Source organism: Crocodylus porosus, unplaced genomic scaffold (assembly GCF_001723895.1).
Source record: "Crocodylus porosus isolate Cpor-Errol unplaced genomic scaffold, CroPor_comp1, whole genome shotgun sequence".
In the NCBI taxonomy this organism is placed as follows: domain Eukaryota; kingdom Metazoa; phylum Chordata; order Crocodylia; family Crocodylidae; genus Crocodylus; species Crocodylus porosus.
The window spans coordinates 51385936-51400884 of NW_017728949.1; the positions used below are offsets into that span (position 1 = coordinate 51385936).

The window sequence follows — 14949 nt, forward strand, 5'->3', positions numbered from 1 at the left end:
GGATACCCCCCTCTCTGTCTCTGCTCCATCTGCAGCCGCTGCTTCTTGCTCCCCTGTCCTTCCCACCCCATCCCCCTACCCTTGCTCTGCACCTGCAGGCTCCACACATCCCTGTTGTAGTCTGGGGCACTGAGCATGGACTCAGCCCAGTCTCTGTATAGCAGCTGCATGGGCTGTGTGCTGCTGCTACAGGACCGAGCTGGGTCATGTTCAGTGCCCTAAGCTGCAGCATAGACTGAACCTGCCAGTGCGGAGTAAGGGCCAGATGAGGAAGGAGAGGAAAAGGCAGGAGAATAAAGGCTGCACAGGTGGGGGAGATGAAGGGAAGAGGCTGCAGAGGCAGGGGAGATGGCAGGGTGCAGAAATGATAGCGGGGGGTACAGGCGACAGCTGCAGCTACAGCCCCAACCCTGGGTACAGCCTGGAATCCAGGCCACAGCAGCCGCCTGCCCCCTACCCCAGCCCACCGCCCTTGTATGCAGTTCTAAGATGAAGGGCTTTTCCCCCTATGTTAAATGAAGGGGGAAAATCCTATCTTAGAATTGAGTAAATATTTTAGTGGCTTATGTCGCAGCTCTGCGCCAAGCACAGCACTGTTTGCTTTTTGTTTGTTTCTATACATGAGCAATCTCAGAGCAGTGGCATGCAGAGTGTAGGGCACACCATAAGTAACAATGTGGAGACAACAGTGAGAATTGCTGCAACAGAAAGGGGTTGTTCCTACACTGAGATAAAACTGACTGGGCCTAGAATGATTCAGAACTTTTCCCCTAGGAAAAAATGTGCTGTATTGCAGTAATATTTTAGCACGATTGTTTCATGTTTTGAACAACTTTTTCATGGATGGATAGTACATTTCAGCTGAAAGAAGGGTTCAGCATAGTTAATTAGTTCTGGAGGCGAGTTAGGGCTGTAGCCAAGATGTGATGCAGACAAGAAACTTCAGCATTTTGGAAGTTGCCCCCTTCTGCCAGTCCCCATTTCATCCCATAAGTACAGTGTTGCATTCTGTAGATGGATATCCCTACTATTCTAGCCAGCCTTCGGATGACTAATTCAGGAGACTTTAACCTTTTACTAGTTTTGTTTAGTCTGGAAGAAGGGATTAAAGCTAGTCTGTGATTAGCTAATGAATGGAACATACGTAGTTCTGACATATCTTAACTAGCACCAGTCTAACTGAGTCTTATTTCCTAATCTTAAACAGATTCAGTGCCCTTTTCCTGCAAGTTTGCTGAAGCCAGCACTGAGCTTTGTGAAAGAAACACAGAGGGTGATTGATTGGCTTTGGATTTCTGAATGGTGGACTCCCTGCAATCTTTCCTTTCACTGCCAGCTTGCAGGAATCAGGCCAAAATCCAAGAAGTGGCGCTTATAAGCGTACCAGTGGGAAAGAGTAGGGGTGGGAAGCAGGAGTTTCTTCACCATTCAGAGTGGTCCATTTTTAATGCTTCTATAGAAATCAATAAAAAGCCCTTCACAATTGTGAGGAAGCACCTTCTGACATTTGGGTGGAATGGCTAATAAAAATTCTTGCCATCCTGCAGCTTAGAATGTTGAGGCACGCATGTGCATCTATAATCTTGTAGAACACTGGACCTCTCAAATGATTTTTTTAAAAGAATCATTTTTCTTGTTGAATATGGAAGTGAGGTTAATGACAGAACTGCAAAATAGTTAAGATGCTACTAAAATAGCTATTATTATTTTTACAAGGACAAGGGAGGGATGCATGGGTGTCTGGTGCCTCGAGTTGGGGGGGTACGTGCCTCCCCTGACACCATTCAGCAACCGAGGAGGGTACCCCAGCAGCCAATCCCACTGACTAGAAGGAGGTCCCCCCAGTGGCCGATCCAAATGACCAGGTGTAGGGGGGCGTCCCCCAGCGGCTGATCCCACTGACCGGGGGGACCCGTGGCTGATCTCACTCGCCATAAAAGCAGCCACGCCGCTTCTGGAACTCCCACGGTCGCTTCTGGTGGCCAGTGCTCACAAGGGGGCTCCCACTGGCTAAACAGGGAGCATGGCCTGACAGGGGGTGCACCAGCACTCTCAGGGGGTGCATGTGCACACCCGTGCATCCCCTATGCGTCACCCCTGGAGGGGTGCAAAGTTAATAGACATGGAGGTTGCATTATTATTTATGCAGGCTGTTTTGAAAGGTTTATGTGGCTATCTAAGCTATAATGCATAAATATTTACTTTTCTGCCCAACAGATTTTATAACATCTTTGCTTCCTGATATGCCAAAAAACATTTGGATTGGTTTGCAGATTTTGTACAGCACAAAGGAAAATAAATGGGTAGATGGTAGTAAATTGGTATACAGCAACTTTCATCCATTGCTAAAAGGAAAGCAAAGGAAGATTCCAATTGATGTAAGTTGTGCTTTTTTTGGACGTGCGAATCCTTCTAATATTTTGTCCTATTGCATCAAAACAGGATATTATTTAAAAACCCAAACCAAAAAACTCTGTATTAAGTGACAAACAAAAGGATCAGCAATGACTCTGGTTTTGGCATTTCTTTGGACATTATCTTGTGAACAATAATAATTTTAAGATTGAAGATTTAAAGAGATTTATTTTGTTACATCACTTTCAATGTGTAGTGGGAAGGCCACATGCCATAAAAACAGACAGCAAAGGGAAGTCTTATACAGAATACAGGAGTTAACTAACCATTAGACATCATATTGTGGGCTGCATTATCCACAGAACAGGAAAGAAATGGAGTAGAACCCAGCTGATTTAACACCCGTTTTTAAATTTTGATGTTAAAATTTTAAAATTTAACATAATTCCATCTGTTTCTATATGTTTTACTTAAAAATTACTGCTGAAGAAGCAATCTAACAATGTGGTGACATTTGTAAAATAATTTATATATTCTACTACTGCTTTTTTAAAACCTCTTAAATGGTCACATACTTAGTAATAGACCTTCTTTTATGTTCTCCACAAAATATTTGCTCATATCGTACGTAAGATCAATGAGTTTTTCTGGTTTTCAGTTGTATGATGAGGAAATGAACAATCAGTGTGCTGTAGTGCTCAATGATCCCAAAATGATGTATGTTGGAGCATGGAATTTCACTTCGTGTGGTGACACACACTTTTTGTGCATATGCCAGAAGCCAGTGGGTAAGTTTGAATTTAGCTAAGGTCTGATTGTGACCATGCCTTCCTATACACGGGTATTGTCCCTTCTGATGTACAAGAGACTTGTGGGAACTGATTGGGCTCTTGCTGGAAAAAGCCATACTACGGTAGGCCTTGGGGAAAATACATCTCCCTCACTACAGAATTTCCCTTTTTTGTAGTCCCCTTTCACAGCAGAGAACCCCTATGTTAGGGATAAAAGCTGTGACCTTAAGAGGCCCTGGTAGTGTAGTTCCAACGAAACCATGCTGCAGGAAAATAAAGGAGGATCACCAGGGCCCTGCTGTTAGCATGAGGCACAAGGCTCCTGAGGAGATAGCCCTGATCTTCAGAGGATACTCTGGAGACCCACAGGTCTCAAGGATAGATCCTATTCATTCACATAACGTGGTGTGTATTTGTAGGACCACTCTAAATTGGTTCCATGCCTTCCTAGCAGGAAGCTCCCAGAAAGTTGTAATGGGGGGGTGTTCATCATTTCCTTGAGACATTTCCTCCATCTTGTTGCCTCTTTTGTTCAGTTTTTTTGTTCCCATGATCCCAGGCTTGCCCTGCACTGGCAGTATAGCACGATTGTTGTGATCTTGCATGAGATTCCATGGCACCTTCAGCTGAACGTCTGCCAGGAGCCTCATTGCAAGCCACCCTGATCCTTGTTGGGAACAGTGACATATAAATTGAATAAATAAATCTAGTGAACAATCTTTCTTCCCCTTCAGAATAAGATGGGGGTATCTCCAAGTGTGGAGTGTCTTGGGCTTCAACAGTATTAATACAGTAATTTTAGGAATCATCTCCGCTTTGGATATAGTCCTGATATCTGCCATGTGTGAAATGTATTAATGCAAACTCTTGCGTAGACGAGGAGAATCACAGTTTGCATGTGTAATGCTTGCCCAGATGTAAAGTAGGGGGTCAGCTCCAGAGGTGTGAGATTTTCCTCATTAGGAATACTCAGAAGACTGCTCCAGTGTAGCAATATAGGTGTATGGCCAAAGATTATTGGGATTGGAGCAGATTCCCTGTCTAGAATAGTTATAGCTTAATAGCTATAGCTCAACAGCTACAGACTTAATATGTAATAGACCCACTTTTGGATGTGTTTTCCTAAATAAATGCACCTTTAAAAAAACTATATATAAATTAAGAAAGTATAAAGAAGTAGCATAATACAGTGCTCTACCCAGTTAACTAACCCTGCTGAAAAGAACTGTATGATGTTGAGAAGCCTTCTGCAGGCCAGGGCAGTCCAACTTCTAAGCAACTGGAAACTGGCACAGGCCACACCAGTGAGAGTGCATCCCCTTAGGCCACACCATAGCAGACTATGTGCCTCCAGAGCCACACGCTACATGGATGTCTCCCACCATGGGAAGAGCAACTAGGAGAGTGGTGGCAGGGCAGGGGCCTGGAGTTTGCAGCTTAACCCTTTATGGGCCCTGCTGTAAATATACCCCAAAATGATCTAAAAAGACTCTGGACATTTAAAATGGTTGCAGGACTTAGGGAGAAGAAGAAAAGAATGATTGCAGGTTCTACTTGTACTTAACTCTAAAAATGGCACATGAGATGCAAGAGAAGCGCCTTCTGTTTTGCAGTATTATCCCTGCTGTGTCTGGCCAGCTCTGGGTTGCTGAGGCCCTAACCCCACAAGGATGCAGGGAAGGAGCAGTCAGTTGGGTCTTGAGTGGAGAGACTGTAGCTGAGTCTGGCCATATTTCAGGTTGACTCAGCAAGGGAAGTTCTTTCCACTGTGCATTCATGGCCCTATGTTTATGATTGTGATGTAATTTATTGAGTTAGAGGAACAAAGTTGGATTCCTTGGGGTTCTGGATGCAAACTGACTGTTTCAAAATGTTATGCTAATTACATTTGTAAACAGCAGTATATTCTTTGGGAAATGCATACCTTCTGCATTAACCCTTCACCATTCACCTTTAAGTGTGTGAAGCCTCTTGGTCTTCCTATTCCCTTTTGGAGGTAGTTTACTAAATGAAAGTACTTGGCAACAGTAACAAACTACTTCAAATAATCTGTTTCTTTCATGTCACATCTCTAATCCATTGAAAGCTGCAAATGGTGCATAAACATCAAATTAATAGCATGGCTCTGTGTGTGTGTTTTGGGAAATGGCCTATCAGCCCCTTTATATGGAGTCATTTTTATCCCTGGTGAGCTTTTGTGTGCCTGAGGCACCAATATTTTAGATACTAACGAGCCTCTGACAAAACTGTAGGGCCAAATATAGACCTGAGGTCTGTCCATAAACTATTGTGGGGTTTATTAAATCCACGTTCTCCAGTTCCATTCTTCACCCATGTAAATTTTGCTTTTTGAATTAGTCGCATAAGATTATTATTTAATTGTATGCATTTACTTGCAATGCAGTTCAGTCTGAGATTCCATAATTAGAACTCTGGTGATTTTCATCCCTCCCTGTGCAATAACCAAGTCAAGTAGTTTTGTGCAGGAAACTTGAATGCACTTTCTTAAGATAAAATCCATTACTTCCTACCTGAAAGACTGTAGCAATGCCCTTTGGGGCTACTCTTCTTGCAGACTGGAGAGCTAAGGCTTACTGTACAAGAGTTACTGCCCATTACATTTATAAAAACACAGATCCAATGGGTCTTGACTTGGATATGTTTGCATCAGTGTTCAGAGCTTGCCTCCCCTATTCATTGTCACAGTACCTGTGACCAGTCCTGCAACGGTTACCATATTAAATTACTCCAAACACTCTGCTTTTTCTTTAATTTAGGTTTCAGTTAAAGTTATTAATCTGGAAAGCCACAGAGCCAAGCTCACACATATACAAGACTAAGAACTTTATATTAAAGAGCACTTTACCCTGTCCCCCCTCCGAAACGCACTTTCTAGCAATTGTGATCTAATTGTTTGTTCCTAACAGTAATTATAAGAACAGTCTGCAGCCTAAATTGTTTATTCTATCTTGTTAATTCCAAAAAGGAGGGAAAGGGGTTTAGCCACTGTAATTATGGAATAAACTGGGAACCAAAATGTTTTGCAGTGTTTATCCTACTAATGACTGGATTTCTTGATTTAGACCTAGATCATGCTGAAAACCTGACACAGCCGGTCCTTAATGAAACATTGAACTATCAAAATGTCCAGTACAGAATAATTCTGAAAAATTTGTCCTGGTCTGATGCAATGATGAAGTGCAGGGAGAATAACATGATTCTGGTTAGCATCACAGATCAGTACCAGCAGGCCTTTCTTGCTGTCCAAGCTGCTCATTACAATTACCCACTCTGGATTGGACTCTCCAGCACTGACGTAAGTTTTCTCTTTCCCTCAAATCCTATTTAGAATTTTTTTTTATGGCTAGGTAGAGTAGGAAAGGAATGGCTGTAGAAACAAAAAAAATGAAAGTGATTTGGGTCGGTTTTAAACAATAGATGTTACCAGAGGCATCCATTTCCACTCACAGGATGCTATTCGAAGGTTGAAGATCAACAAGCCCTGATGTACAGAGTTGTATCCTAATTGTCAGTTCTCTAAGGTGTATAGTCAACTTCCTCTAATGGAGTGATTCAGCGGAGTGTTCCCTTATTTTAAGATGCAGAAACATGTTTTATAGTAGCAGGTAATTAAAACACTGTAATCGTAGAGAATTAGGGTTGGAAAGTACCTCAGGAGGTCATCCAGTCCAGCCTCTTCCTCAAAGCAGGACCATCCCCAACTATATCATCCCTCTGAGGTCTAAAAAACCTCTAAGGATGGAGATTCCACAATCTCTCTTGGTAGCCTATTCCAGTGTTTTACTACCCTTCTAGTGAGAGTTTTTGCTACCATCTTTGCCCATCTATTGTTAGTGGGTATATAACAGCAGCTCTGGAGCAAGGCTAAGAAAAACCAGCCAAATGTCTCTTGTGAAGAGGAATACCAGAAACATGGCACATAACACCCCGAAGTAACTGCAGAAACTCTTTGAAAGGTATTCTGAAAGCCTCACTTAAAACTGAAGTGATTTGATTTGTTTTGTTTTAAGTGAAGCCAATATCCTTTTTTGTTTGTTTCTTTATGATGGAGAAATAAGTGCTGAAGGGTTCTTAACCCTTTTTCTCCCAGCTTGTGCTTGTTGACCCTCAGAAGGGTCAGTAGCATCAAGTGGCATCTCTACCTTGATTACTAGAGGTCTTCTAGAGATCTCAGGCCTGCCTTTACCGCCTACATATCACATCTGGGAGTGCCACAGACATGCACAACATGCCAATTCATGCACTCTAGACCCTGAAACCAATGTATGGTAGCTGCCTTAGTGTGGTGCTAGGCATATACCAGTAAACACAGTCAAGATGGAGTTTAGTGATGGGTACATGGCATCCGTTGTAATCCAGAGGCAGTGTAGATATACCTTCAGTGTGGAGTTAGAACTTTCTCAGTTAAGTAAAGGATTTGGAGTTCACTGTTTTATCTTTGACAGAATTTCTCTTAGTGTATTTTGGTGGCCTAAGTTAAATAGGGACAAACACACAAGTGAAAAATAAAAGCTTCAAACAGTGTTACAAAACATAATTTCCTTACTCATTCTGATCTTGCTTGGTATCTGTGACCTCGTAGCACTGCTACTTCTGTAACTGTCTGTAGAGTCTTTACAGAAAAAATAGGAAAGAGAAGACTCTATTTTGATGTAAAAATTCATAATATATTTGACACAAAAACAAACTTCTCTGTTATTATTTATATTTCATAATGACTAAAATTGAGTTGCAACCTTTTTCCCTACCACTTATGCGAGTGACCTTTTAAATGGGGTTCAGATGCCTCTTCCTGGTACATACAACACTGAAGCATGCTACCTTTCTGCCATTGTGTCAATTTGAATTGGGCCCAAACAGCAAGGGTTGTATAAAGGGGTATTATTTCCTAGGAGATCATGCCTGAGAGAGTGCCAGCAGAGCTTGTGGTAGCAGCACTAGAATTTGTGAATTCTGGGGGCTGCACTCGATGATGGGGGCTGCACTCGATGATCTCCCGAGGTCCCTTCCAGCCCGACGTCTATGAAATCTGATGTCTATGAAATTCTAAACACGGCCAAAAAACGGTTCACAGGGCCTATTTCTAATTAGGGACAGGACTGAAATACTGAAGAAAACTTAAATATTCTCAGTTACAAATCCTTTAAAATACTTGATATTAAATATAAATACATATTTAAACACTCAGTATAGAAAAACATTGGAAGGGAAATTGATACAGATTTTCTTGAGCAAACAGTTGTGCCTTCAGCTAATGCTAGATGCAAATCATACCATTTAGACCTCTGTTTTGCCTGGCCTCAGCAACAAGGGTAGCATAGTATCAAAGTATTATCATTTGCCATCCATCATAGATAATGCAGTTAATTGCAAAACTGAATGTACAAGGTTAATTATATTATGAGCACTAGAGTAAGTCACAAAACCTGCTGCTAATGCTCTGCACCTTCTCATTGAACATCAGTGTGAACTGCTGACATCTCTTGTTTATACTGCATTTCACCCTGTATGAATACAGTATCATGTCATTTGGATTCAGTCCCCCTGCTCCAACAAAAAACCTCTTATTTTATTGGTATAATTCCAGGATGAAAAACATTATGACTGGTCTGATGGAAAGCACATTAGTTTCAGTCACTGGTCTGAAAAAGATGAAGAAACAAGTGACGACTGTGTGTTTTTGGATACCGATGGATTCTGGAAAACTTCTGAGTGTTCCTCTGAAAAACTAGGTGCTATTTGCTACTTGCCACAAAGTATGTATTCTGAGATAATGTGTTCGCATTATTTTTTAAAAGAGTTTTCATCAACAGCATACAGTTGTAAAACTCAGTAGCAAAGACATCTTAGAACAGTGATACCCAAATCCTCCTCCGCAAGTCAGATGAATGGTGCAGGGTGGTCCTGGGGCCCAGCCCAGCATACAGAGCAGTGTCATTTGACGCATGATATTACACCCTTAAGCTGGGGTGATTTTTAAAATGATCTGTTGTAGAATTACCCTAGGGGAAAGTGGGATAAAACTCCATTGAGATGAGTTCTTTTATTGGATGCAGATGCATGTCTGCTCTCAGACCAGCTGTTAGCTCAGTTTAAACAGCCTATTACCAGTTCTTCCACCATCTAGTGGCAAGACACTATAATAGTACATACTGTAGCAGCTACCCCTGAGGTGGATCCAGAGCAGGTACAATGGTACGGCTGCACCCCCTTTTGGATTGGATACAGTTCAGGAGTCTCTAGAAATTTTTTTTAAGTCTCCAAAGCACATAAGAGTCCCCCTGCTTTCCCTTTGTGCTCAGGCATGTCCCCTTCCCTACCTTTTCCCCACCCTCTTGTTGCTGCTTTTTCCCCTTTTTACTCCCAGTGTTTGGTGGGATAAAGCTTCAAAGCTGTTCCTGGGGTAGACTCAGCTGGGAATAGTGAAAGCAGGAGAGCATGGGCAAGGGGTTTCCTTTTCCTGCTCCCGATTCCTGGGGGACTAGAGAGGGTGGGGAAACCCACCCACCCCCTGCCCATCTCACTACCACTTGTACCCCAGCTGGAGAGAGCAGGAGTGACTTTGTAGCTTCTCAACTCACTGAGATAGTGGAGAAAGCAGTAACAGCAGAGGGGAGGGAAAGATATTGGGATGGGGAGGGGATATGCCTCTGAGTATGGAGGGGAAAGTGGGGATTCTTAGAGCCTGCCACAGCAAGGTATATCCCTACCAGTTTGGGCGGGGGGAGGCTGGGAGCAAGGGTGCAGTCACCTGTACAGTGGGGCATGGCTGCTCCTGCACTCCCCTTTGCCAAAACCTGAATTCACCCCTGGCTATCCCAGAAGGTTGTTTATCTGTTCTTGCTAGAATCAGTATAATATACATAGGATTACAAAGTCAATGCAAGTTACTTTGGTGCTGATGTGTCTGGGTTCTTAGTTTTATGTTTTGTAATGGATATTAATGTTATGTAGAAATTTTCTGTGAAGAATACTCCGAGTGGTTTAAAATTTATGTTCTGAGAGAATGTCTGTTCTTTTTTTTTCCAGATGAAAACGAAAAAGTTGTTGAACATATTACTTGTCCACACAAAGTTAAAAATACACCATGGATATCATTTAAGAACAGTTGTTACACTTTCATGGTAACAAATGACAGATGGCGAGGACTGAGATCTCAAGAAGCTCATCATTTATGCAAAACAATGAGTAAGAACTTCATACTAAGAATTAACTTCTTTATTTTTACTTTTGTATCACTTTGTATGAAGTCTTTTAGATCTTATTATACATACAGAGGTATGTTTAAGTGAACAGGTAGGGTTTTTTTGTGTGGCTTTGCAGAGTCTTTCCTATTGTTCACCCCTGGTTCCTATTAAACATTTCTACAAGCTGCTCAGAGTGGTAAAGATGCTAGAGCAAATGGGTGAGAATTTGAAAAAATCTTGAATAGGATTTTGAATAGGATAGGAAAAAATCTTGAATAGTTTGTTTTTGAGAGCCTGTTAATAAATTGCTTTAGAAATGAAAAAGGATAGACACGAGGGGACACGGTCTAACTGAAATTTAGATACTTTCAAAATAAGTGCTATAAACTTTTTTTGGATACTACACTGTCCTTCAACTTTCCTTGGCAATTTTCTTGCTTACAGCCAAACTTTTAAAAATGTTTTCCCTCGTTTCTGTGTAAAGAATGCGTGTAAACAAGGAGTTTCCCTTGTGGCAGCCTAATTCAGGAAAGCCCTTAAACATGTGAGTAAGCACAGGCTTTATTTCAAGTGTATCTTCTCATCCATATTAACCAACTTTGGCCAGGAATATTTAAGGACAAAAAAATCCTAACTTTTTCAATTACTAGGTTTCAAATTGAGTGTCTTTTTCAGCTGCCCATAGGCAAACTGACACGGCATACAAGAAGCAAACGTGGGGTTTTTTTGTTTTGTTTGTTCATTTGGTTCAATAAGAAGTATTGCTAAAAATCCTTGCTTTTGACATTTCCTGGACCACTGTGACTACAACAACACTTCAGCTATAGTAACACAAAGGGTGTGAAGCCCACAAAGCTTTTTGAACAACTGAAGACATTTTGATTCATTTACTTAAAAAGAGGACCAATTTTTACTACATAAAGGCTTTAAATGAATATTATGTTCATGAAAGCTGTGAGCTTCAGTGGCTTAAATCCTCTGCTTATCTACAGGATGTGTACCAAACAGGCAGAGTTGAAAATTAGTATTTTTTTCCTAACATTTTAGGATCTGCCTATTTTGTCCATGCTTAAGAATCTTTATATGTTCACATGTGCTAATTAAACAGTAATAGTAAAAATAGTGATGTATTTGAAATTTGTAATGAATTATATAAAGTATCATTTTAAAAATTTGTTTCAACAGATCCAAATGCATTTGTTTTGAATATTAGAGATGAGGAAGAAAACAACTTTGTTGTTGAACAGCTTCGTTCTTTAAGTGGCCTAGCTACATGGGTATGGTTGGGCTTAATTTATGATGATGCTGGTAAGTTGAAAGGGGTCTTTTTAAGTGCTTTCGTAACTTTCTGTCATTGCACTGACATTTCTCACATCTGGGCCTAACAATTAGAGCAAGGGTGGGCAAAACATGGCCTGTGGACTGGATCCAGCCCACCAGGCCATTTTACCTGGCCTGTGGGGCCCCTAAACATTTTAGAAAATGAATATTAGTTAATTTATTAACAGTATTTCATCCCATTCTCATAAATAAATTAAGAGGCTCTAACATATTTACACGGTTCGGCAGGTGGCATATTGGATTAGCAGTCGTACTCAGAGTGGTAGTATATGCGTCGGTATCAACCTAGAAGGATATGGGTAGTGGGGTCCTACAGGGTTTGGTCCTTGGACCTGTACTCTTCAATATCTTCATCAGTGACTTGGATGTGGGTGTGAAGTTTACTCTGTCCAGGTTTGTGGACGATATTAAATTATGGGGTGAAGTGCACACTCCAGAGGGTAGGGAACGATTGCAGGCAGACCTGGACAGGTTAGAGAAGTGGGCAGTACATAGTAGGATATAGTACAACAAGGACAAGTGGAGAGTGCTGCACCTAGGGCGCAAAAATATCCAGCACACCTACTGGCTGGGAAGTGACCCTCTCAGCAGCACAGAAGGAGAAAGGGATCTTGGAGTCATAGTGGACTCCAGCATGAACCAGAGTCATCAGTGTGATGAAATCATCAGCAAAGCTACTGCACTTTATCATGCATCAGCAGATGCGTGACAAATAGAACCAACGAGGTGATACTTCCCCTCTATGCGGCCATTAGTCAGACCACAGTTGGAGTACTGTGTCTGGTTTTGGGTGCCGTACTTCAAGAGGTATGTTGATAGACTCAAGAGGGTCCAGAGGATGGCCACTGATATGGTTAGAGGCTTACAGGACAAGCCCTGTGAGGAGAGACTGAAGGACCTGGACCTCTTCAGCCTCTGCAGGAGAAGGCTGAGAGGTGGTCTTGTGGCTGCCTACAAATTCATTAGGGGAACACGGCAAGGGATCAGAAAGGCTCTGTTCACTAGGGCACCTCTTGGGGTAACAATGAACAATAGTCACAAACTGACAGGGAGCAGATTTAGGCTAGATATCAGGAAAAACTCCTTCATGGTAAGGGTAGCCAAAATCTGGAATGGCCTTCCAAGGGAGGTGGTGGGTCTCCCCTACCTTGAGGGTCTTTAAGAGAAGGCTGGATAGGCATCTGGCTAGGGTCATCTGACTGCAGCTCTCTTTTTCCTGCCCAGGCAGGGGGTCAGACTTGATGATCTGTTGAGGTCTCTTCTGACCCTAGCATCTATGAATCTGTTAATCTGCCCCTGGCTGTCTGTCAAAAATGACAGGAGCCAGGGGCAGTAGGACTGGGGGGAGCCTCTGGCAGGATCTAGCAGCTGGAGAAGCATGTCTGGCATGCCCCCACCCTGGCCCGAGACCCAGCCCAAAGCCTCTGCCTAGCTGGGGCTTCTGGAGGCTTCTGGCCTGGGAGTGTTCCTATCTCTGTACACTGAGGGAAATGCAGATAGGGCGTGGGGGAGGGAGGCAGGGGAGGACCGTGGGCAATCGCCCCACTCCTCAGCTGGCTGGGCCAGCTTCTGCGGTCCCAGTGCTGCAGCTGGGAACCATGTGGTGCCAGCAGGCAGGCAGGTGGGGGAGAGCAGGGAAATGGCTGTGGCAGGCGGGTGGAAGGGGTAGCAAGCAAGCACGCAGAGTGCAGCAAGAGCTGGACGGGAGTTCAGGGCCTACACTCGTGCATTGGGGTCTGCGCCAGCGGGGGCCAGAGCAGGGCAGCAGGAGCACGAGGTGGGGGCTGCCTGGGGCTCTATGGAGCTGGGCTGTGCTGCTGAAGCAGGGAGCAGAGGAAACCAGCCTGGCTCCATAGAGCCCCAAGCAGCCCCTGCCCTGTGTTCCTGCCATCCCACGCTGGCCCAAGTGCACTGGTGTAGGTCCCGCACTCCTGCCTGGCGGTCACTGTGCTTCACATGCCTGCTCGCTGCCCCTTTCCCCGCACCTGCCCTAGCCATTTCCCTCCTCCCCCCACTGCCAGCCACTCAGGAGCAGCTGGGACGAAGCAGGAGACAGGCAGCAGTGGCAGATGGGGAGCAAGTGGCAGCGAGCAGCAACATGGAGCCCACGCTGGTGCCCCGGAACCAGGAGCAACAGAAGCGCAGTGCCCGGGCTTGCAGAAGTGCTGGCAGGGGCTGTGCCTGCTGTGGTGAGGGGGAGGGAGGGCAGGCTGTGGGCAAACCTTCCCCTTCCACAAGCCACAGCCCCACACACACCCTCCCCTGCACCCCCACAAACCTATACCTACGTTCCCACCCACACCCCTCCCACAATATAGAAAAGATTTTAATTTAAGTTGTTATACTATCACCTACACAAGCGCATGAAAATCCAGACAAAAGTATTTTTTTTAAATGAAATTAATGTACGTTGTAGTACGTTTCATTTTTAGAATATAACTTGGTATATTTCTGATCCAGAGATAGCAAATCCCCTTGCTGAAAGGAGTATTTCCAGGGGACAGGAGGAGGGACTTCTGGTGGCAAAGGTCAGGGGTTAGGGAGCAGGATTTCCAGTGCCAAGATGGTGACCAGAGGGCGTGGCACCTGTCAAGGGATGGGGCTACCTATGCAGCCTTCGATGGTTTGCCAAAAGTTGGTAAGTGGCCCTCTGCCCAAAACAATTGCCTACCCCTGAATTAGAGCCATAATCAAAAGAAGTATAGTAAAAGCTGCACTATCTAGCACCTTACAAGCCAGCATGCTCTATTAACTGGCATGCTGGCTTGTAAGGGAAAAGCAAGCCAGATGTACCCACCATGGCATTTCCGGTTTCGCTGAGCCTCCACGGCCTGGGGCATAACACTTTGCATGGGGCCCCCCTCCCTGTCCCTCAGGGTCCATGGGAGGGGTGGCAATGTGACTGGAGGGGTGACGAGAGAGTCAGCAGCCCAAACTGGCAAAGATGCCTCTTCGGGCCACTCAGTTAACCAGCATATTTTGTTATCCGGCACCCCCAGCCCCCATAGGTGCCGCATAACAAAGCTTTTACTATCTAAGGTAATCTACAGGTCACCTCCAACTTCCACTGAAGTCAGTAGTGCTCCATACCAATGACTTCCCAGCCCAGAGAGAATAAGAAACTTGTGCCCTTCCTAGAGCTTCTACTTACAACTAATATTTCGTTCGCTGTTAAGTGCAGTAACTTTCCTGAACTACTGTCTCTGTTGAATAGTTTCATAGTTGGTAGGGTCAGAAGGGACCTGAGCAGATCA

General features: G+C 43.8%; 1 protein-coding gene across 1 annotated transcript in view; it reads left to right on the forward strand.

Annotated features, from left to right (window-relative positions):
• Positions 1–14949, forward strand: part of LY75 (lymphocyte antigen 75) — a 100607-nt gene that overhangs the window by 68134 nt on the left and 17524 nt on the right. The window contains exons 23-28 of the mRNA XM_019553547.1: positions 2218–2378; positions 3014–3143; positions 6230–6462; positions 8755–8923; positions 10197–10355; positions 11540–11662. Of these exons, the coding sequence (XP_019409092.1) occupies positions 2218–2378; positions 3014–3143; positions 6230–6462; positions 8755–8923; positions 10197–10355; positions 11540–11662 (975 nt within the window). The remainder of the gene's footprint in view (positions 1–2217; positions 2379–3013; positions 3144–6229; positions 6463–8754; positions 8924–10196; positions 10356–11539; positions 11663–14949) is intronic.